General features: G+C 37.9%; 1 protein-coding gene across 1 annotated transcript in view; it reads right to left on the bottom strand.

Annotated features, from left to right (window-relative positions):
* Positions 1-25,922, bottom strand: part of CNTNAP5 (contactin associated protein family member 5) — a 317,159-nt gene that overhangs the window by 133,254 nt on the left and 157,983 nt on the right. The window contains exon 12 of the mRNA XM_063309182.1: positions 16,296-16,415. Coding sequence (XP_063165252.1) covers positions 16,296-16,415 — 120 coding nt within the window. The remainder of the gene's footprint in view (positions 1-16,295; positions 16,416-25,922) is intronic.

Raw genomic sequence — 25,922 nt, 5'->3', positions numbered from 1 at the left:
GGGGGTGGTTGCTAAGCGGGAGCGAGGGTGGAACCGGGTTTGAGGCGAGGGTTTTTAGTTTGTATTTGGCGCACTTTTGCTCATTCTCAGCTTTCTTTGTATTTGCACACTATTCTTTCAATAAATCAGTTTTCATTAAGAACCCACTTGTGAGGCTGAGTATGTCAGAATAGGCAACCATTACAGCTACCAAAGTTAGCAAAATGCCGTGGTTACGTCCTCTCCTCACCCATGTTGCAGAACTGATGTAACAGCCTATCTTCCAGATAATCTTTCCATTATCAAAAGCTTCCAGCTAGGAAGTTAAATCAACCATATTTTTGGATTCATTGAAAGATGTGTTTGATGAAATACACATACATTAAAGAATATAGCTACCAATATTTTCCTGGATTGTGAGAATAAGTAACTTGAACAGTTATTTGGTATATGGGGGTGAGGAATCCACCCCCATATCCCTTTATTTCATGCTGCCTATGACAAAGAAGCCTCCAGACTGCGATTCAGTAATCCTGTCATTAAAAATGTTTTGTTGTTGTTGTTGTTGTTGTTGTTGTTATTATTATTATTATTATTATTATTATTTTGCAACAGTATCGTGATCCCTAATTTCACAATTTTTTCCTACAGCTGTAATTAAACTTGTATCAGGCTTTCTATCTATGAGATTGGGAATTCCCCCAGTCTCCAATCTAACCTTCTGCTTCCTGAGCCCAATTAGATATTTCACTATGGCAAATAAAGTCATGTAGCACAGTACAGTTATTTTGAAACCTGTATGCTTGCCACTATGTTTCTAATTTTGGATTTTGTATTGATTCAAGGAGGACGGGGCAAAAATAAAGCAAATATATCCCATACTTTTAAAAAGAGCTTGCAAATCCATTAATGTGCCGCCGATAACATCCCACAATCTATCTGTGGAAGATGTGGCTTGTTTAATCACTTTAAAAGTGTTCCCTCTAATTTAAGTTACAGATATTTTCCACTCCGTATATCACTAAAACTGTTCGTTATATCACCCTCTTAAGGAAAACAAAACCATTCGTATGAGTAAAATATAAATCAAATGGGTCTACTGATGGGGACAAATGATTGTGTTTTTTCACTGACAGCAGATATGTCCTTTTCATTTGGTTCATGTGCTTTACATTTAGAAACACATTTAGACGAGACTGCGCCCTAAGTTTATGTGATCACCTGGCATAAAGGCAGCCTTGCTGTAAAAACATTTGAAGGAAAGAAGTGTGGGTAGGGATGGAAATACTGCTTTTCAAATTGATAGGTTTTACAGAAATTTGAAGAAAAGGACCCAGATAAAAATATATCTATTATAACACTTTTTTTTTTACAGAAACTGATCTATCTGTACATTTATATTAACTCTCACTAAACAAAATTAGTTCCATGCAAACTGCATTGAAAAAGTTCAGTAACAGTCACGTGGTGAGTGGACAGTTATATAAATTGAGTAGATAAATAAATCAGAGGAAATGTTAGGTACTGTTACTCAGAACTAAGAATTATGATATACAATCAGGAGTTGTTCCAGGTAAACATATAGCAGAGATAGACAAACAGATGTCCTTCAGAAGTTTAAGTTCAGCCCAGCCAACAAAGGCAAAAGGCAATGGGAATTATAGCCCAAAATGTCTGGAAGACATTAGGTTTTAATGTTTGGCTTATGTAGGCAACAGCCAAATCAATCTGAGCTAAAATGTCAAAACAAAAAAATCTGGGTTCCATGTATTATGTAAATTATGTAGGAAAGTAAATGAATGTTATGTTTTTTTATCTTGTAATCTTTATGATTGTCTTTAGATTTTTTTTAAAAAAGCTGATATGCTAGATTGATCTATAAACCTTGTTCTTGGGGACTTCAGGTGGGAACATGGCCGACTGAACAGCTGCATCCACAAGCTCTGCAGACAGAACTGACAGCAGCGGGTTTTTTGGGGGCATGGGCAAGCTTTTTCCCAAAGCCCAAGAGCACTTTCATGGCCCAAGAAAATGCTTGGAATCACCTCTTCTGCCTTCTGGAATGGCAACTTGCAGCCTGAGAATCGCAAACAGCATTTGCACCAACTGGGTAAAAGTCACTGGGAGGCTAGGACGTCACCATTTCCAAGTCGCAGTGTAGCCTTAAAGGGACACTAAGTCGAGCCACCCCATTTCTAAATCACCGTATATATATATTTACTGTATATATGTATACATACACACAAACACGTACACACACACACAAAGTTATGTACCGTAAGGGACTTTCTGCAGCAAGGAGAAGTGATCTCTCTTGGTGCTTGTTGTTATTTTTGGGATTAATTTTCAAAAATCTTTTAAAACTTTGGCTTATTTTCCCATTTGGATATTGATGAGGACTGAGAATAAATAATTGTTTCCCTGTTATTATTTTTGTATTAAATTTGAAGGATTTCCTACATGCTGAATCTGCTGTATTGAATTTTTAGCCTTTTGTTCACTTTCCCTGGAGCTGCTTGTTGGTATACTTTCTCTTATGTCAATAACTTCCAGAGATCTTCCATTAACTGATTAACTCCTATGTTCGCAAGTCAAGTATCTAGTGGGCACCTGAAACATGGAGGATTTCAAGGAGACTTTCTCAGAGTTCCATTGTGAGCTTCACTGTGAGTTTAATGAGATCTTTTATGATACCTATCAAGCTATTTTGCAAGATATTTGGGATACTGCAGAAAATATCAGCTTTAAAATGTGTCATCTGGCTGAGGATGTTGTGGAAAAAGATGAAAATTTTAACAAAGATAGAGATGTTTCCACTGACAGTGAGATTGAAGCTTTTGTTGAAATGCCAGGTATATATCACATTATTACATATATAAATTTATATATATATTATATATATATATATATACACACATACATACATACACACACACACATACATACACACATACATACACATATACATACATACACACACACATACACATACTTTGTTCTTATCCCATAGAATTCTTATCCCTGTTTTTTGGCTTGTGAGATATCCCACATTTAGGTAATCATTGTGGATAAATGGTTATCTGAAGATACAAGATTAAATGGGGATGCTAAGTTGAATTAAAAAAAAAGAACACCTACCAACCTTACCATGTTGTGCAAATGCATCTGGTAACCTGATTAAATGTGCTGTGTAAAGTAAATTCACTAGCCAATCGGAAACAAAATAGAAGAATTAATAAAACCCTGTACATTTTTAATGAAGAAGTGGGAAATAGAGAAATTAATGAAATACAAGTAACAAATGGGAAGAAACAACCTCAGGACAAGGTAAAATCACTAGGAAAAAAAAGAAGACTTATAAAAATAGTAAAAAAAAACTCTAGCTGTTTGAATAAAATAACCAGAATCAGACCAGATTTCACAGGTGATTTCATGAAATCTGGGATGAGATTTTTAACATTATTTGAGAAGATAGTACATTTTTTTTTCAAGGGGAAGTCCACAAAAATCTCACTGATGAAGTTGCAAGAAACACAGGAGCTAGATTTTTAATAATCCTCTTCACTTTTGCCAGTCATTTCTGCCACCTCCTGGGATGTTTGTTTCCTATTATGGATGTCAGCTTTTTTTGAAAACCCAGGAGAAAGGGGAAAGAGCAACACAAGAATGATAAACACTAACCAAAGAATCCTATAAATAACTACCTCAATAATGAATTGAGAGTTGCTGTAGTCTACCCATGCACTCTTAGTCATGCCTACTCAGAAGTAAAACCTTCAGAGTTCAGTAGCTTTGATTCTTAGGTATGTCAGAACTGTAATTATTTTAGGGAGCAGAGAAGGCTGTTCACAGAAAGAATAAGATGTTTTTATATGCACCATTAGTGCAAAGGCAATGAGACAGGAAAGGCAACAGGACATTCTGGTTATCAGAGGGAGTTCTGAACCCTGAAAGTTTTATTTCTGTGCAAGGACTCATCAAAACTGTTTGACAAAAGCAATGAGTGGTCTTGAAAGTTTATTGCCACCATTATGTCCTCATTTGTTTGAGAAACAATTCCAAACTTCAACAACTACTATTTATTTCCGACTGACTAATAGGACTTCATATGCTGACTGAGTTCACAGGGTGCTGCTTTTTATTTTCTTAGATTTTTTATCCTGCCTTTATTATTTTTATAAATAACTCAAGGCAGGGAACATATCTAATATTCTTTCCTCCTCCTGTTTTCCCCATAACAACCACCTTTGAGGTGGGTTGGCCTGAGAGAGAGGGACTGGCCCAAAGTCACCCAGCCAGCTTTCATGCCTCAGGCAGGACTAGAACTCTCAGTCTCCTGGTTTCTAGCCTGGTGCCTTCACCACTAGGCCAAACCAAACTTTTTTTGAACTGCATACCTTTTTCAGAAACAGGAGTGGAAAGAGGACAGCCAAACATGCTGCAGTTCACAGACTATGTCAACAAGACTTGCTTGCTTTCCTCATTTCAATAAACACAGAAGAACATTATCACATGTATGTCCTATTTTTATTCTCTCCATTGACTTAAATTAATTAGGTCTTCCTGCATTTGCATGTGTGTGGACAGAACGGAGAAGCAGCTCTTCCCATCTCCTCTCTCTCAACATGCTTGCTTTATTATTTCATTACACTCTTGGATAAATTTCAAATGAGGTTCAGGTAAAGTAGCTGAAGGACAACTAATGCTCTTTGCATGACATTAACCTGGAAACGTTAAATTAAGCTAGCAAAAGCCAAATATCATAAGTGCTTGTTAAACCATTTTGTAATGCACACACAGGTCACAATACAAATTCTAAGCTAACACTTTAGCTTTATGTTTTAGCAGCTATGTAATGACCCAATTATTAAAGGGTGTTGGTGTGTGCAGAAGCCCAGAGGCTTCCAGAAAAATGGTGTATTGGGTAATTTTTACATTTTCCAAGTCTATTTTTTTCATTACTTGTTGCTGGGATGAAATGGGATCACAGTAATCTTCATATTTTCTTTGCCTGTCCCAGTGTACTGTTCCCAGTCTAGGCTGATGGAGCTTCCCTTTGTTATTACAGTCTCAGCTGACATGCCACATTTCCCCCCAAATTAGAGGCTTGCTGCATTCCAGGCACATATGATATACAAACAACTGCTATCCTTTAGAAATAAGAATACCACTCTTATGAGTAAACTTACATAGCACTAGGACTAAATACGGATGCAAACTATTAAATAACAAATTGGTGGTATAGTACTGTCACTGACTTTTTTGGGTTCTTTAACCAGTCCACATTTTCAGAAGCAATGTAAAGGTCTACAATTCCAGCTTGGATCCACTTTGCTTCAGGATACTTACAATTCTCCATTGTTTGTGGTTCCTAACTCCTCAAAAGCAGATTGAAATCAGTCTATGATTTATTTATTTAATTTATATCACTGCCCATTTCCCCCAATGATCATCTTCGCTTCCATTAACTTTGAAAATATGACAGAGAACACAGAGACATTTAATTCCGTACAGGTCCCATCCCAAGCTACTTTGGTCCTGGGGGAACAAAAATCCCTCACCCTAGTGTCATGTTCACCGTTTCAATGTGCATTGTACATCGTAACGTTTCACATGCCAGGGCGCTGACGCGCGTTTCTGGTTGGGGGGGGAGCTGCTGAGGGACCTTGTACCAAGCTCTCTATCTGTGTTTGTTAAGATGGAATGTGTTTGGGTTATCTTCTCTGTTCAAGGTCTTTTCCCGCTGATCAGCAGAACTCGTTAGGAGCACCTGGGATTGTGAATTTGAGACGATTGCAGGGGAGGGGTGGGACTTCATTTGTATCGGGGGTTATTTAGTTTGATTTTAGGCGCGCTTTTCCCATTCTCAGCTTTCTTTGTATTTGCATTCTATTCTATAATAAACCAGATTTTATTAAGCTTTACCTTATGAGTCTGAGAATATTTGTGGAATAGGCATTCATTACACCTAGCTCCATACAAAAGCAAAAGAAAATTAATTGCTAGCACCCTCCAGCATGCTGTCTTGTTATATATCAACAAATCACAATGATTACTATAGGGACAGCTGCCAAGCTATTTTATCTGTTAAAAGTCCTGCGAAATAATATTTGGTGAATGTCAGGAATCTGAGGATGGAGTAAGGTGAGAGTTCCCACTAATAGGGGAACAAATCACGAATGAACTCTGCTGAGTTCCTGTATTGCAAAAGAAATTACCAGCTTTCGTTCTATTTCACATAAACTGTCATGGAAATGGAGGTCGGGGGGTAGGGGAAGAACCCTCAAACAGTTGACTCATGGGATCACCCAGGCCCAGAGCTGTTTCTGAATAACTGCAATGACCCTGTAGAGATGACATTGGTGAACAGAAAGCCCTTTCAACTTGAAACTAAGAAGTAAGACCAACGCTACAGAATTGTATTTTAAACATACTGCATTAGATAATCAAGGCATTACAAGCAACTGTAGGGCTACAAGGTCAGTTACAGTTCCCTGTGTGTCTTTGCTGTCATCTAGTGGTCATCCAGATTTATGCATCCCATATCTAAGAGCAATAAGTAATTCTATCAAGTTTAGCATATGACTGCCAAATTTGGATGGTATGCTATGGATGGTATGTTTGCAATGATGAGTCTATTTTGGATTAAGTGCTATATTAAAGGTCCATCAACTCCATAGTTACTCTACTCTTCAAGACGTGGGACAGCTACTAATAGTCCTGTTAAAAGTCAGGGAAGGTGAAGACAAGGACAAAGCAAAGAAGAAAAAAAACAAGGTCAAATGTGGTTTCAGTTTACAAATCATTTTTAAAATATTGAAGAATTATGCCCTACCTATAAAAATGAAATTATCTGGAAAGCAAACTCAGTCTAGGGACTTTTGGAGGAAAAAATGGTGGACTGAAGACTGCTTTGTGAAAATCAGAGCCAATTACCACAGGGAAGGACGAAGAGCTGTTGAGCAGACCAGCTCTTTGAATCTCTCTGGACAAAGAAAGGACAGGAGATTGCTCACAAGTGCTCCAGACAGTTGCTCCTTGTGAGGAGACCACAAGACAGAGGTCTACAATGGTTTTGAGCACTGGGAGACAAGGGAATAGCCATCTTGCTCAAATCACGGTCGGTGCCTTTGAAAGGACACTAGATTTGCATACTCCCTTTTGTAATCACATTTGGAAATTACTTATTAACTATTTTTCAGTTATTAGAAACCTTTGCCTCCACAAGTCTGAAAGCACCGGTCAAATGAAAGAAAAAATTAACTACAAGCTTAAGAACTTAAATTTTCCTTTAAAGCAAACAAACAGCAAAAGGTTGATTAAAACTTTGATTTTAGAAAGCTACAAATGGACTAAGGGTCCAGATAAATTTGAAATAAGATTCTGGAATTAATTATAAAGAATCCTTCCCATGGGAAAATGCTTTTGTTTTGAATGAAAAAACAACAACATAATATTTCAAAAATTGGATACTACATGGAACTAGAGATTTCAGTTAAAGGAGAAGAAATGGGACATCACCTAGAAATAATAATAATAATAATAATAATAATAATAATAATAATAATAATAATAATGTCCATTAGACACCTGGGGTGGCCCAATCAAATTGGCTCCACCTCCCTGCTACAGGAATTCAGCAAGAATTCATAAAGTATTGCTACAGGAATTCAGCAACTGATGATTCAAAGGAAAACAGAAATCTATTTGGTACTTGGCAACAGACTTTATGCACAGAATGCCAGATTCCTCAAGGAACACATGAACATTACAGATGTGCTCTCCCAAACTGGGGATACAAGAAATAGAAGGGAAAATACCAGAATAATCTCAGCCTAGATGGACCCTAAAACAGGTAATTCTTTCTATAGTTCCATTTAGTTATGAACCAAATATTAGTTAATTGGGGGAAGGGAACCTACCCCAGAAATTCTCTTCATTTGCATTTGTTTGTTTGTTTGTTTTGGGGGGGAAATGCTGAAAATAATTCTCTCCTGAAAATTGTTTTAAATAATGCTTTAATGATTTAGGGTGTTGGTCCTTGAATACAGTTATCTAGATCAATTGAATCTTAATCATGTCAAAGAAATGAGGAGAAAGGTCTGTAGCAGGTAACAGCATCTCAGTGACTTTGGTTGATCTTGAAAAAGCCAAGCAGGTTTGGACATGATTAGCATAGGGAGACTGCCAGGAAATCCCACGGTGGAATGCTAGGCTGAGGAGCTGGAAATGTAAATACATAGTGATGGGAGGGTTAATTCTCCCAGTGTTCAATTATAGCAGTAGGCTGATGTTTTGACCTTTAGTGCTTCCTTGGAATTCAAGTGACTTTAAAAAATCATCATGGATTACCTTGCCTCCTTAATATCTTGGCAGAGTCTTGGCCCTGGGTTTTAATCATAATTCCCCCTTTCCCCCCTGCATTAAAATATATAAGGCACATTTGGATATGCTGGGAAGAAGATTTACGTTTGACACAAAACTTCACAAGAAATTAGCATTATGGGGTAATCTAAACCTTAAGACTGCTGGGAAATCATTTTCCAGAGTTCATGAGGGGAAAAAGAAAAAAAAGAGAATAGTTTAGATCAGCTTACTGCTAATTAGTTTTTCAAAACATCTCATGTTTTGCAAAACAATTTGGATTACTAAGACTGCTCAGTAGCAATATATGTAATTAAAGCTGCTCTGGACTGTACAATTTTGGCATTATATAAAAGCTGTGTATGAACTCCTACACTATTTCTATCATTAGAGAAAGTTTCTGGAGCTCCTAAACTCACCGTTAATTTTTATTTACAGTTCAAAAATTATATCAAGATGGATATGGGTAATTTGCAGATAATTTTGAATAATGAGTCAGAATATTAGCCCAAATGAATGGGTTAGATTCTTCAAAAATGTTAAATGAGTATCCATCGCCTTAAATGAGATTAATTGAACAAACGATTCCTTTTTGAGTATACTGGACACCCGAGGAGTATAGCAGGGGTTGGGTTTTAATACTGGTATGTTGGAAATGAAATACAGGTAATCCTCAATTTATAATCACAATTGGGGCAGGAATTTTTGTCGCTAAGTGATGCAGTCGTAAAGCGAGACATCATGTGACTGCATCGCTTAGTGAAGGCAATCCCGGCAATTCCCTTGTAGTCGTTAAGCAAATTTCACCAGTTGTTAGCCAAGGACCCACCCCACTCCAATCCAAGCCATTCCAGGTTTGGTCCCTCCTAGCCCTGAGCCTCAGTAAGGTAAGGCACTGCCTCCAACCCCGCCCCCCGTCTCCCCACCATCTCTACCCTTTAGGCCATCCTGCAACCTGCCTTGAAGGGTGACAAGCAGTCCCAGAACCACGCAGCCTTATGAATATAAAAACCATTTAATTTCTCTGTATTTCCATTTTCCCAAGAAACCTGTGTTTTACCTATGGACAAAGATAAATGTAAGGCAGTGATTTGATTTTATATTAACATAAATGAGGGCTAAATCATTGTTTGTTTCTTCATCCAAACAATCTAAATGATAGTCTGAGGCACAATCAGAAAGTCTCCAGTGGAGGCTAATTCTAGAATGTCTGTAAACTCCACCCTCATTTTATTTTAAAAAGAATGCAGATTAAATGGCTTCAAGATCAACCACCCCTCTTTCCCTACTTCTTGAAAATTTTGGAGAAATCAACAACTTGCAGACTTCCACTTGGCTTAATACAAAATTTGAAATTTGATATTGTTGTTTTAAGCACATATTACTGCACAGTCATCTCTCTGAGCAGCACTTATATTTAAACATGATAAAATTATGTGCATAATTTCCATCCTTGGGAATTAAGCAAAAAGAGTTGCCATTTGCACTATGGTCCAGTGAATAGAAAGATCAAGCTTCACAGTGTTAAAGTAAGGATACTTGGCTAGGAATCAGTTCTTATTTTTTATGGCATTCTCCTTAGCCCCCCCCCCCCCTTTTTTTTTTTTGGCACTACCATTGGCTGTTTCAAGAAAAGGACCTCAAGACAATAACTTTTTTTCACTAATGGATAAATACCTGGCCAAGTTAAAATTAAGCATTGATCTTGTCATACCAAGTTCTAAGTGTTATTGATTTCTTGGCCCAGGCTCTTAGTATAACAAAACTGCAACATTGGGAAAAATATAGCAATACAATGACTTTGGGTTTTGTAACCAAAAATAGTTCAGATACTGGGATGAAAGCATAGTCCACTTGTGGGCATGGAGAGTTCGTTTTTTACATTCTTTGGGATATAGTTGTAATTCAGTAACCAATACAGGGTATTATGTGACTGGATGTAGTTTATGGGCTGAATTTTCTTGTAATAATCCTGAAGCCCTTATAACAGGGCTACTTTAAATATTAATTAAGGGCACATGCCTTCCATTGCATTTGTTCTAATTGTTCCTATATGCCTTTGTTGGCTTTCAAAAGTTTATTAGATACCTAGGTTATACATGGAGCACTTGATCTAGGTTTTTATAGAAGGAGAATCTGCACATGAGGCGATCTCCACAGGACATGATGCAATTTCTTAAAGTACGTTTGCCAGGGCCACTACCAGGAAGAAAAGGCTTGTATTCACTTCTCATTCACACTTCTCTTGAGCTTGAAGGAGAAAACCCGACCTTGGAGCTAGCTTGGCTTAATAAAATGACTTCAGCTTCCTAAAAGGCATGGACCTGATGCAAAGAAGCACAAATATAGGAATAGCTTATGCAGCTTGATAAAGCAGAAGTGAAACCTCAAGGAAGAATTGCAAGAACAAGGAAGTAGGCCCTAGAAGTGCTAACATTTGCTGACACTGCATCTGCTACTAGTAGACAATGCAAAGGGGACTTTGAGTTGCCAAGGGAGGGATGCTGTTGCTATGGGACATTATTATCTGACCAAGCTTGTGGTATTACTATGTAAGTTGCTTCTCCACCCTTGCCAAATGAGCGTAACCTTGTACTCTCCCCCTGCACAGTTACAATAAACTTGGCTCAAACCAGAGAGTGTGGTTTCCACTCACTAAAAAGGGTAATGGACTTGTTTTTTCCCCCTTCAGGCTCCATCAAGGACACTAGCTGAGTAAACCAGAAAGGACTAGAAGACAATATGGATGTGTCCATGGAGGTGGACATATACACATCATTACAGCATATGCTTATGTACATATAGTGTAGACTTAGGTGAGGAAATTAGGATTTTCTTCTACCCTATGGGAATACCTCTGTATTCATAGTGAATTGGGTAACCCCCAACATACAGTGTCTTACTGGAGGTAGGAATAGAAAGAATAAGTATCCTATCACTTCTCACCCACAATTTTAAGCTCTAAAAAACCCTGAACATTTCAAAGTCTGGTATTTTAGATAATGGATGAGGAAGCACTTGCACAGGGGAGATAATTTATTTTGCTCTTTATTTTTCTCAGGATTCCTTACAACTTAGATTGTATTCTAATTTCAATGCTTTCCTTTGCAAATACTAAAATGAAAAGCCTTGCAGGCAGTGATTTTTGATATATAAATCTACTGCAAGAGCTAGGAAGCTGTTAAGAAAAAAAAAATCAGCAATTATCATAAATAAGATACAAACCTTATTTTAATCATAGAAGCAAAGTCCAATTTTTGCACCATTTTCATATCCACACAGAATAATGGGCTGAAGATTTCATGCTGTTGGGTAGTAGAAATGGTTGCTACCCATCCCTTGTTATTGTAATAGACTAGTCTGGTCTCTGGATGTTTGCTTCTGACCTTCTCAGAAACAGTTCTCACACTACCTTACCCTTCATTTCATTATTTTCCCCCTCTAGCTTTCATGGAAGAGATTCTTGGTGCTTCTCCCTTCTTTTTCCTTCCCTTTTCTTCCCTTTATCTCTCCAGATGTGCACCCCTGGAAGGATAGGTGACTCTTCCACTGCTTCTATTTGAAGAAATCTTCCCTGGAAGAAGAAAAACTCAATTTCTTCATTTCCCTCTTCTGTTGAGATGGAAACATGTGAATCCAATAAAATGACCTCCTGTTCAGCTGCTCTCTTTAGTTCAGAGTCCTCCCCACTAACTGGTAGGATCCAAAGTGTCCATTAAGTCCTGGCACCCAACAACCAGCATGGGGAAAATGTTCACTTAAGGTCTCTTGACCCCCTTGGCTATTCAAAGTCCGGAACTCATGCCCCAGGAGGGAGAGTATCCATCTTCTCCTGAAAGGCAAAAACAGGAAGGGGGAAATATTCATTCCTATTACAGCTTTTTCTAGTTTCCTGCCCAGAATATTTTCCCACAATTGAATTGGGGTGCAATTCCTCTGTTGGTAGAAATCCAACCTCCACCTCATCACTTTTCAGTCTGACACCTTCCTCCTCTGAGTTCAAATAATTGCTAGTATAAAAGCCAGTTAGAAGATTTGGACTTATATGGGTAGTATAAATAGAATTGTTATAGAAGCATCAGTTGTACACATCCTCTGCTGTTTTCTGGATCTCTCTGGGCCTGGGTAGCCTTTCCAATAAAGCAGGTGTTACAGTCTGCCTCTCCTGCCTTTGCAGACAAAATACACTCCACCTTGAATTCCTCCATCAACACCAAGTTGGAAGGCAAGCAGAGAAATATAAGTGGTGGGGGGAGTGGATTGGGGGAAAATGGTGGAAAACCAGTTGTATTTCATTATAGTGGAAATTACAGAGGCAATGTGGTTGACCTATACAACTATGGGAAAAGATCCAAACAATTTAATGTCCAGATTCTTAGATGGTCATGTAAACAGGAGGAATCTGGTAGAAAGCCAGAGGTGGACTTCAACAACAATGGGAAGGGGGCTTCCTGATGATGTTGGTCATCACATCTTTTGTAAGAAGCCATGGCAAGATCCAGTTGTTTCTTGAGGAATTGCTAAACTACTTGAAGTTCAGGCATGGCTGGTATCTGTCAGAACTAAAATAGATGACATGAGAATAAAAGAATGAGCTGATTTATTGTATGCAAACTCAGCCACAGGTAAAAGATCAGGCCAGTTGTCTTCTTGATAGTTTACGTAGTAATGACGTATTGCTCAAAGCATTCATTCTCTCTGTTTTTCCATTGGATTGGGCATGATTGGCAAGGACAAATAACATCCAAGAATTAAGAAAGTTCTCCCAAAATGGGTCAAGAATTTAACACTCTTGCTTGAGATCAGATGGGAAGGCATGCCTTGATGTCTAAAAAAGGTGGTGAATGAATAGACAGGCCATCTTAAAAAAAGAGAAGCCTGCATCAGGGAATAAAATGTGTCATTTTCAAAAACAGGGTAACCACAGCCAGGCTTGAAGTTAGACCATTGATGTCCAATATGCCAGTAATAAAATCCAAGAAAATTGTATCCCAAAGTCTGTGCAGGAAGGTGTCATGGCCAGCTCTGACTCAGAGGAGGAGGAGGTTACTTTAAAGGACCTCTGGAACAGCAGCCTGCCTCAGAGAGCAGCAAGTAGACACCTGGGGCTAATTTGGCTGCAGAGCCTATGGAGCAGCTGGAAGCAGCAGGAGATGAGGTGTCTGATCGAGAACCTCCTCCTAAGGCACATAGGGCTGAGTGAAGGGCAGAACAGAAGAGGTCTGCAGGGCTCCTTGTGAGGCAAGGCCATTCCCACCAGTGATTGTTTACACCTGGTGGGGCTCTATTTTAGAGTCACCACTAGCAAGCAATCCTTCATTGGGAACAACCACTCTGTTTACCAGGACCTCTGCCTGTTACACCTTGAACTCTGCCTGTGGAAACTCTGTGCTTTTGGACCTAGACTAGCTGATGACCTAAGTAAGTTTCCAAGGGTTTTGGGACTGTTGGAGACTGTGCATGCATCTGCATACATGCCCTGCCTACTGCTGCTATAACTGTTCAACCAAAGTAAAGCCTTGAACTGTACTCCTTTGTGTGTGTATGTGTGTGACAGGCCTGGGATAGGACAGAAAGAGTGAGGATATAACAGGATGGCTGGCTTGGTGGTTAGTGATTTGTCATGGCAGCAGGTGTGACAAAAAACATAAGCTTTGATGGCTGCTCAGACACAAGGCTACCAAAAGTCATGAAGTAAATATTCCAAAATATCTACCTGGCTAGTTGTCATGGCAGAGCTGCCGAATGTCCTCTCTCAGAGAAAGAGGGAGGAATATATAATTCGATATATAATTAAAATATATAATTAAATATATATAATTATATTTATATATTATTACATAATTACTAAAATTTAATTAAAAATAATTATATAAAAATATATAATTAAAAATAGTTTTCCCCATTCTCAAATAAAGGTTGAACTAGAAGGGTGAGCTAGAGAGGCCTACCTTCCTGAAGATCATCTAACATGTAAAGGATTAGTCTTGTCTCAGATTGTTTGTTTCTGACCTTGTCAGAACTAGTCCTCCCAGAGGCTATGAAAACAGTGTGACATTTCTGGAATAGTTTTAGCAACATCTTCCATCAACATATTATGCTCACCACTCTGAAGCTGTTCTTCATCCTCTTTCATTAACACAATAATTTTTGAAAATTGTGTTTCTTTAATCTTACTTTTTATGTTGTTTCTTTAATTATACCTTGTTTCTTTAAATTAGTTCATCCTAATATATCACTTAATTGTTTCTTCCACAACATTTTCCTAACATCCTTCCTGTACTGCAGGATCTACAAATGATCAACAGTCAAACCCATTCTGTTGTAAGAATGTACTCGGTCAACACACAAGATAAACTTTTTGAGTTTTCTTTTAACATCTCGAGCTGGATGGAACAGGCTTATGTGTGAACACGTGCACAAATGATACAGTTCAGAAATAGACCAATGTATCAGTCCCTACATTTTTTCCACAATGGATCTTCTTATGAATTATCAGGCTCTACACTATCATTGCTGCAATGTAGTGATTAGAATTTCCTAATTATGAAGCACATAAGAGCAGACATTTTGTACATAGCATACACAATCCAAAGGAAGCTAGACTAAACTCATACGGATTGCCTTTTACAATTATCTTAGAAATCTAACAGTTTGATTAATCATTTCTGCTCTGAAATATAGATAATTGTTAGCCACCCAGAGTCACTGGTCTGAGATTGGTGGCTATATCGACCGAATAAATAAATAAATAAATGTTCAAGAAAACAGACTTTAAGCAATATTACAAATGTGTGCTCTACCACAATTCCTCAGACTCATGCAAATCCATCAACGGCCACCACAAATACGCAAATGTTTCTTTAAAATGAGACATCTAAGAGATCCTCCAAACATGTTTTGAGTCAAACATGACAACATCTTGATGAAAACAAAACATGGTAAGATTTAAGATATCTATCTGTCTCTCTGAGGAAGGGAAAACACAAGACATACTGGAATTTAATTTCTTGGTCGAATGCTTGCAGCCCAAAACCACCAAATGCATATAAGGAAGAAATCATATGTGAATATTAGGCATGAGTATATTGCCTAAAATATAACATCTAAAGCAGCTCTGATTACCTCTACAATAGCTACCCCTGTAGAAATTAGTTATTTTATTTTACTTTATTAATTTTTATATTTTAAATAAAAATAATTCACAATTATTTCTAGAAAAGCAAGTTGTGTACAATAAATTTAGTACTGTACATCAAGGAGCTTTAAAATGGAAAAAATACAGTCCATCGTTTTAAAATGACAATTAGCTTCTTAATGATTATTTAACAAACATGTATGTTTTGCCATATGATGTAGCAGCGTATATATAGCCCATGAAACTGATGCATTATGTTATGCTTATCACTGAACCTATAAATACTGTAACCCTTTTAGCTGTGTCATCTGTCTTATGGGGCAGATCCTATGATAAAATAGCTGATATTTGTTTTCTCTTTAATGATTAGCCTCCTCTATTCATTGGGGATGGAATCGTTATTCCACAATATCATGCATCAGTTCTCCTGGGTATCTCATATCTATTACACATGTAACATAAGAGTAGAACACATAGAAGCAATAAACCATGGATTAGCTGTGGTTCTGTTTGCATTTCTGAAATCTGGTATGAACCATGTGTCTCAGAAGACTTCAAGAGTTCTGGTTTTCAGGAAAGGAGAGATCTCTGGTTATACTTTGCTTACCATAACTGAAGTTCAATTATTTCACTTTTATGTAACATAGGAAAGTTCCCTGAAATAAGTTGATAATAGATACCATCACCACAGACCTATATACCCTGATTTTCTTCTATCACCTCATTTCCACCTGCATACAACAACGAGAAAGATTTCAGGCCACGCAATAAACAATAAACAATTTGTGATAAATACAGAAGTGAGACTTTTTACCTGTTATATTGCAGTACACCAAAACTGGTGGAAGTGGACCACTTGCATCCGAATCGATGTGGAAGAAACCAGATGTTTTCCCTTGGTGTCGATAAGTTTCACATGATTGTTCATAAATAGCTGAAAGGAAAATAAATAGTTTCTTAAGGCAGATATCAAAATAGGAGTTTGGGGTAGGTGAGATAAATTAGTCCTGTTTAGTATATGTCCATCTTATTGCCAGTTGGCTGGATCTATCTGTGGGACGGTTTTCTGCAGTGGATAGCTAAGGTCCAAAAAATGACTCTATCATAACTACTTCTTCCACATTACCGACATTAAGCTGGAAAGGACATGATAACTGCATTGTGAGTCAGCAGAATAAACTGCCTCCTGACAGAGGTGTCACACAACCAAAAAACACTGCTGTGTCATCTTAAAACACTCATACATTATATTTTCTTTAAGCAAAAACAAACAGGCCTTTGTTTATAGACACCATGGATGGAAATGAATCCCTATCTCATAGGCATAGATTTTCTGCCCCCCACCCCATTACTTCATTATGGAGATTTTAGTTTAACATAGGCTTGATTGAGTTAATGCAAATTTTCCTGTAGGGATTATTTTTCTCTAGATATTTTGAAAGGTAAGGGTCTGCCGCAATAAGGCTACCATGTTTGATGAAAGGGTTCAGCAATGAAGGGTTGAGCAGAGTACATAGACTATTCTAGCTGAATGGTTTTTCCTTTTATTTCTATAGGCAATTTTTTGAACTGAGATTTGTCTCTTGGTGGTTTTAAAGGGGAATGGAATGACCAAACTATAATCTATTTAAACAGCTGAGTCCCAAAATGTTGCCTCCAATCAGCTGAGAGCTGGCTGGATGGGAGCTGGAAGATCATAGCAAACAGATTATTAGAAATAGGGAAGAAAAAAAGGATCCCTGAGGCACAAAGAACAAATCCTAAAGGAAAAGGAACTGAAAACAGTATCAGGAGGTCAGTGGGAAGTAGCATATCTAGGAATGGGTGAAATCCCAACCTAGCAAACTAGGAAAGACAATTGAGGGGAAAAAACAGAGCGACCTTTAGTGTAACAGTATAGCATATAATGGTCATCTTTAAGATTTATGCTAGTGTTCTTGTGAGGAATATTTGTGAGAAGCATTTCACTCTATCAAGGCATCTGCAGGAACCCAATCAACATTCAATATGTATGGGTGAATATAAGCAGGGTAAAGAGCAGGGGTTAAAAGGGAAGAACTTGCATTGGAAAATTCCAGTGAGTTAAGGGAAATCTGGTCTGAACTTCAGGTAAGGGCTGAGCAGCTCTCCTATCTATGGTGTTTGTGACAGAAAGTAACCAAGTATATAGAAATTTTATTTGAATTGATTGATTTTAAATCAATTTATTTGATTTAATAAATATAGCTGCCTACTCCAGAAGACTCTGGATTTTATTTGTTACCATTACAGGATCCTTTGCATTCTATTTTTGATTCTTTCTCCCATATTCTCTCATAAGTCCCAATTACTTATTCTTTTTCTGAGATAGTTTGGATATAGAGCTGGGATCCCTCTCTCCAGAAATAATAGTGGTGGGATCCTCTGACCAGCAACCATGTCCTTGGTAGAAGTAGTAAAAGAAATGAGCACCTTCCTTACTTATCATACTGCAACAATCACGATGCTGTATTGCTGTCATGTACTATACAAAAAGGTTGGGGAAAAAACAGGAATAATATATTAAAATATATATAGGGGCCAATGAGATATGGGTCATCAAGAGAACTAAACATTGAAGGTTTTGATGTTCTATTGCCACCTAAATTGCATATTCCCTAAATAGACTTGGGAATAATTTGTTCTCATTGCCTCATATATTTAAATGTGAATTGCAATGGCCTGCCAAAAGCATTTGATGTGATAAGGACATGTTCCAAGCATTATACAACATTCTCTGCCTAAGTGATTCCTTAATTCTATGTGCTGCCTCTTTTCTAGTTCTGAATTCCAATTTTTGCCTAGGTCCCAGATTTGATCCAACTTTCAAGCATGAGGAAATAGATTTCCATTATGCTGGGGTGGAATAAAAGCTGAGTTTGAGGAGGATTTTCTATATTTAAATAGAAAGGAAGAAGAAACAGATTTCTGTGAAAGGTGTTATGTTTCATTTTTCCTTATATGTAAATTTCTTCTGAAAAACAATAACAAAGTACAGCCATTTCTGGTTTTCCTGTTCTAATCTGTGGGAGAATGAAACTCCCATTTTCCAGCTCTTGCTCTGAAACCAGGTACTGAGTTAGACTGAACTATTTTTCAAATGACACATATTGGATTCAGGCTTTTCTGAAGCTCAGTATTCAGAAACCAGATCAGGTGGATTCTGCATAATCAAAATATATACAACATGCAGAAGCGTGCGCACACACACACTTTCTCTCTCTCTCTGTCTCTCTCTTCTTGCAAAAAAGAATATTTATTATTAAATAAACATTCATTTTAGTTCATTAGTCATAACAGCTTGCTTAATGTTGTTGGTTTTGCTTTTGTTTTGTTTTTTCTTTAGCTGTTGAGTTGCCTACACAGACACATACAAGTTAATTGATAGGATATTTTCCCTCCATAGGAGGCAGGGATATTTTGGAAATATTATGCAAATGTTCAAGAGAGCATAGGAGTTTGTCCCTTGTAATAAATGAGTAAATGTTACTGGCACTAGAGAGGAAATATAAACATGAGATGAAAATAGGAATCATTATTGGTTGATCCAATGTAAAATCTGTATTTTTGTTGCCCTGAAATCATCTGAGCCCAGAATATTTTGTAGAAGAGCAGGGCCAACGAATGGACAAACACATAGGACAACTTTTAAACTCTTTTATTTTTCTTCTGGGACTCTCAAGTAGATTCCATCAGCTGTCAGTACTGTATATTTAATTGATTAGCTACTTTATAACAGTGTTATAAGAAAAAGAAATAAAGGTTTGCTATATTAGTGATCTTGATTTGGAAATATAACACAATTTTTAATGCATGAATTCCCAGGGTTAAGACATTTTGCAGAACAAAAACCCCTTTGGGAAAAATAATGTTACTTTTCTTAATAGTTCATTGAAATGAATTGTTATTTTTCGTACCTGTGGATAAATCTAAATAATACAATCAGCTGAATAAAGACTGGTAATGAACAGTTCTGGTTTTTCACAAAACAATTACTGTAACATTTTAGTGCTTTCCTATATGTGAAGACTCCTGATATTTTGATTTTGATCTAACAAAGAAAATGATTCTTATTTCATCCAATAGTTGAGGATCACATGTTTCATCCAAAACATGTGATCCTCAAGCATTGTGTGGATCACTTTTCTTTAAACCTCTCTCTCTGAGTGCAACCATTGAAATTACAAAATGACAATTCCTGCTGGGTGATCCAGCTATGGCTGACTTACACTTACTGCTATGTTAAGTAACCAAGGTTATTCTATAAATAGTAAAAGTAATAAAAGTGGTTATTTTCAATTTCTAAATTGTTTATCTATTGCCTAGGGAATACAAAACCATCCTGAGGAACCCATTAAATACTCTGGAAACATATTCTCCAAGTTAGAAGCTCAAAAAAAAACCCTTAATGATTTTAAAGATAGACAGTTAATAGGCCTCTGGAAAGTGACTTAGATTTGTTTTAATTAAGCAGTTCATGCTGTGGAGGCAACACAATATACCCCAATGAAATACTTCAGATGGTCTCAAACTGCTTTGGGCCAGTGCTACAGAAAAAGTCTCTTCTCTTTTTTTCCCTCCAATATTGGCTTAAGTTCTTCCAGACTAGGTGGTTTGGAGATTGCCCACATCATGAGCTGGGCCTACTCAGCCTGGAAGATATTTGGTGCATGAAGCAAGCAGCAATTCCTGTACAGGACTCACTAAAGCATTTGAAATAGTCCAAAAGAGATTCCTGATAGTTTGTTTAGGTGAATGCCAAAATGCTTGCTATAGTCACCAAATCTGGAAATCCTTCAGTACATGCCAAGGATGCTCCAGGCAAGCCATACTGCTACAGTATAAGCTGCCCATCCTAGAAGTATCTGGGCCGATACTACAGAAGGAAATACCTCTCAGCCTGTTGCCATATCTCAAGCTCTATGGGAGAAAGCCAAGAGAGCTCTGAAGCAGGATGGGGCAAAATACCACAGTCCCTTCAATCTTACAAGTGAGGGGAGCACAGCAGTTTTGAAGGTGTGTGTCCTTGAAGCTGTGCATGGCCTGAACAGAAAATCCACAGATATAACAGTACTTCAGACATTATGCACAGGACACAGGGAGCTACCTCAGTCATATCTCTGATTCAACTATTTTACAATGTGAATATCAACTGCCAATGGGTCTTTAGGAGTTCAGCCCAGAGCCTTCCCCAACATTATCTGGAAATGCCAGAGACTGAATTCAGTATATTTTTCACACAAAGTATTTGCTGTATATGGCCTCCACAAGAACGAAAGGAGTATATCAGGCTGACAATGGTTGGAAAGTCATTGTAATGACATTTTTCATCTATATAGTTCATGTACAGAATTTGCTAATTTCTTAAAAGTACATTTCTGTGTTGACATTTTGCCAATCATGAATCTTATACTTTGCTTTAAAGAAAATACAGAACAGTAAAAGGATGAAATAAATGCAATATGTTGGGTTGGATGTCTAGTATTTCTAAAAACTACTCTCTACCACCAGCCTTTAACGATCTTTTCAAATCCTTCTTTGTTGGAGCAATCATATATTCTGAACAAACAAGGAGAGATGTGAAGTTCCATTCATTAGTAATGAAGAGGATGGTTTTACAGAGTACCTACGCCAACAAAATGGGTTATTACAGGTTATCCCACAAACTGATAAAAGAAAAATGTATATCCTGAAAACCAAGTGTACTGTTGTATTAAAATGAAATAGTATATTCTCAGGGTATACACAATTGTTTCCAGGGAGGGAGGGAGGGAGGCAGGGAGGGAGAAATACATACTGTATATGTGTACACACACACACACGTTTTATATTAGGAATATAATAGACATCCTTTGCTCTGATTTCTGTTGCTTCTCTTTCCTTAATTATTTTTCCTGCACTGTGGAACATGATATTCTGCAACTATGTGGAAGCTGCAAGAAATACATGTGAACATTTTGCTAGGCTGCATTCCGAAATATTTGAAAAGAGTACGTGGCATTGTTCTCGCATGGCAATATCCTCTCAATATGTATATAGGGAATTCCCAGGTACAAAACTATCCCTGTAGAAAGCAAGTTGAAGTGTATTTGCACTCACAGGTAATAACACATTGTGAGTACAATACCATATAATCTTTCCAAATGTTTGAAATCTTCTTTTTTCTCTCTTTGGTCTAGTTTATTGTTTGTATATTTTCCTTTATTCTAGATAACATATGGTGCTATAATCCAAACTGCAATCCAGGTCAAACAGCTGGCTGATGACTTTAAATTTGATATGGCCAGTCAGCTTTCTGTTGCATTTTGTACAATCTTTAGTTTAATCCTCATTAATTTCACCAGATGAAACTGTTCGTTTATCTTTGCTACTTATGATGCACTTTTTCATCAATTCTTATAGGGATTGTTTGGAATAGGAAACATTCTCCCTTGCATCTAACCACAACACAAACATCCTACAGCACAACTTTTTTTCTACCATGTCACTATAATGTTACCTGTAAAATTTGTTAGGCATCATCACCCATTACTTGAACGGAAATTAGGTGACTTCAGTAACTTAGTACAAAGGCAATAAAAGCAGCAGGAGAGGGATTGGCAATTGAGGCAGCAAATTTCATGCCAGTATAGTTTTCTGTTGACTCAAGGATGGACGGATGGATGGAGAGCAGTTGAACTCAGTGGTGGGAGAATGGCACTCTAGCTAAGGAAGGGTGGTCCAAGGCTGTGGACGGCCTGATGATAAAGCAGCTACCAGCTCCCTGGCAAACTTTATCTTTCCATCCTTTTAAGAAATCTCATTTTTCACAAGAGAAACAGAGGGAGAAAGAGAGACCCCTCTACCACCATAAGAATCAGACAAGTTTAAGCACCCACCAAAACTATTTCCATTATTTCTGAAGATTTTATTTCTCTCACAACAAGCTGAAATTGCCACACCTTTTCTTGCACCGGTTGGCAAGAAGGGGAGGTCCATTTCAGTTTAGTCTTATACGGATGGCAGGTAGAAACATATACAAAGATGAGGAATGAAAATTCACTTGCACTGTGACTTCCACTGTCGTGCTTTTGCCCAAAAAGCTCTCTTCAAAAGACTACACTATGGAAGGTTGGAAGGCACTCTTCTTTGATAATGTAGCAGCTCCCAATAAAATTGTGTATTTCAGCAGCTGGGCCTAGAAACCAGAACAAAGTACTGCCTTGCAAAAGCATAATACTTTGGTTCTAAATTTCCTCCTGATTCTGAGAAAGATGCTGGAGGTGTAAAGCTGGTTTCCAACAGATCAAAACTGCAGACATAGTTATACCAAAGTTTACTAGTAATGATGGCTAACTTGCCCAGATGGAAAACTCACCACTCAGATGGTGCTGACAATTTTTAGCCGTCTGATCTGATAGGCAAAATCAGGGTGTTTTTTGTTTAATCAGTAATGTTATCAAAACATTATTTTTAGTAACAAAAAATAAGACAATAGACAATGCAGGAAGGAACTGTACTTCTCTCAAAAGCTTTAATAGCAGAAACATTAAGAGCCAGGCAGTAAAGTCAAAATGCTCACCCTTATAATACAATTGTCATGTTAAATGGCAAAAAGAAATCAAATCTGTGCTATTTTTTTTAAAAAAATGACTTTGACAGGCCTGACTGTTGACAGACTAATGAAGTCCCTGCTACAGTGTTCTAGGATGACAGATGGCTGGTTTTGTCCTTATAAAAGCTACATATTTTCTCATACAGTGCCAAAAGAAGTGTATGTGTGTGCAAATATAGCTTTTAATGATCCTAAATTTTTGAATCTAAAGTGGAGTGTTCATAAGAAGTTATTTCAGTGACATTATATCCTTCCAAAGGGAAAACAATGTCAGTCTGACAAACAAAACAAAATACAACAAACATTTTTTTTCTCTCCAAACATACACACAAGGAGGACTCATAGAACTTCCTTTTTCACCAGCAGCTTTCTTAAGATAAAATCCTTGATGGGTAATGCCAGAAAGTAATCAATTTCATAAGTACATTTAGAATGCCACTGAACAACAACAATGACAAAAACTCTGTATACTACAGTTTGCTAGGACAGATGGCTAGGAGAGATTCCTTTCTCCCTGTGGTTTATTCTCCAAGAAAAATGCAAAAATAGGCAGTTTTCGAGTATTTTATTTTGTGTCTATGTCCAGGAAGTGTGAATCAAATAAATCTAGATAATTTTGTTTTTTTATTAAGCAACCCACAGAAATTTTGTTACTAGAAAGCATGTAAACATTGCAAATAAAATATAAACATCTTATCTTCAATGGTAATTTGAAGTGTATTTGTGAGATGTTCTGGTCAGACTGCTCAAGCACTGGAGCACTTCAACACATCTGATCACATGGCTGCCTTTAGCCTGGCAGGATGGAATAAAGAGAGATGTTTTAAGTTCCTCCTTCGTGAAGAATCTCATTCTGAGGTAATCCCTCACATGCTGCTTTTAGTGGCTTTCCGTAACTGGAAATTTCTGACCTCAGAAAACCTTGGCTGCTGGAATTTTCTGAGAAAGTAAGATTTCATCCTAACATTTGCCCAGCAGAACAACAAATAACAGTATAAATATCAACATACAAATGCTGAAATATTGTAGCCCCTTTAAGCAGTGTTTTCCAGTCAATCAAGGAGGGAGGGATATAAAATAACACACACACACACAATATTAAACATTCATTCATTCGATTTATATAGCTACACATCTCACTTTTACATGATTCTAGGCAGCTTACAATAAAACAAACAAACAAATCCCACGCAACACACAATGTAAAAACAAATAAAAACATAGAAAAACATAGCAGCCAGGTATAAACTAACTTATCACCACCACAACTGGGAGACGGGCTCTAACCCATGCTCAGGGCCCCAGTTTTCAAGGCCTTATGAAAGGCCAACAGGGACAGGGCTAATCTAATCTCAAGGGGAATGATGTTCCAAAGGGGGGCTGCCACAGCAGAAAAGGCTCTCCTTCTGGTCCCCACCAGCCAATGGTATCCAGAGCATGCCTTTCTGCCAGATCCGGTAGGATGGGTAGAAACAACTGGGGAGAGATGGTCCTGTAAGTAATCCAGTCCTAAGCCATGAAGGGCTTTAAAGGTGACAACCAGCACCTTGAATTGCACCCAGAAGTACACCAGAAGCCAATGTGGCTCACAGAGCAGTGGTGCCACATGTGCCAAGTAACTGGCACCAGTAACTGCCTGCACCTTAGGAGACACCCAATTGTTTTAGTCACCTACCACGAATTAGATCCTGCTTAACTGCCTCTGAACTAATCTACTCACTGTCACTCATGCCCTCGTGACCTCCTGTCTGGATTACTGCAATGCACTCTACATGGGGCTGCCCTTGAAGAGCATTTGGAAACTTCAGCTGGTGCAGAATGCAGCTGCATGGGTAGTAAGTAGAGTCGGATATTTGACACATGTAATACTGCTGCTGCGGGAGCTGCATTGGTTGCTGGTGTGCTTCCGGGTGCAATTAAAGGTGCTGGTTGCCACCTTTAAAGCCCTTCATGGCTTGGGACCGGCTTACCTAAGGGACCGCCTTCTTCCAGTTGTTTCTACCCGTCCAATTCAATCTGGTAGATTGGGCATGCTACGGATCCTGTCAGCCAAGGAATGTCGGTTGGCGGGGACTAGAAGGCGTGCCTTTTCAGCCATAGCACCTGCTCTCTGGAATATTCTCCCCTCAGAGATTAGGATGTCCCCAACCCTGTTGGCCTTTCGTAAGGCCATGAAGACCTGGTTATGTGCCTGGGCCTGGGGCCCCGAGTGTGGTAATGGTCCCGTTTCTTGGTTGTATTGACATTTTACATTGTTTACTTGGGAGCCATGTATGTTTATTTTTTATTGTAATTGTTTTTATTGTAATTGTTTTATTGTTTTATGGTTTTTATTGTTGTGAGCCGCCCAGAGTCACTGGTTGAGATGGGCAGCTATAGAAATTGAATGAATGAATGAATGAATGAATGAATGAATGAATGAATGAATGAATGAATAAATCTTCAATTACTCCCCAGATCTCTCTTAATCCCATGGATTTCAAACTCTAACAATTTTTTTAATCATACACAGACACAATAGAGCAGCACAGAAATCTTGTAAATATGCCTCAGGCACAAATCTTCTATAAAGGATATAATAATCCCTTTAGGAACCCTTTGAACATTCCCTTTGCAACTTATCTGTCCTTAATGGCTACTGCAGGAAGAGATCTAGAATCCCCTGTGATATTTCTGCCTACAGTGGTGGTCCTAAAAGCCACAAGTCCTGAGTCAAATGAGTCTTATACTTCAGAAATATAACCTTGCATACACCTGGACAGCCATATTCACCTCGGTTGGCCCCATGAAGGTATCAAAATGGCAGTGGCAGTTTGGAGTTAAGCCCCA

The sequence above is a fragment of the Candoia aspera genome, chromosome 1 (assembly GCF_035149785.1).
Source record: "Candoia aspera isolate rCanAsp1 chromosome 1, rCanAsp1.hap2, whole genome shotgun sequence".
In the NCBI taxonomy this organism is placed as follows: domain Eukaryota; kingdom Metazoa; phylum Chordata; class Lepidosauria; order Squamata; family Boidae; genus Candoia; species Candoia aspera.
This window is presented reverse-complemented; position numbering and strand designations above follow the sequence as displayed.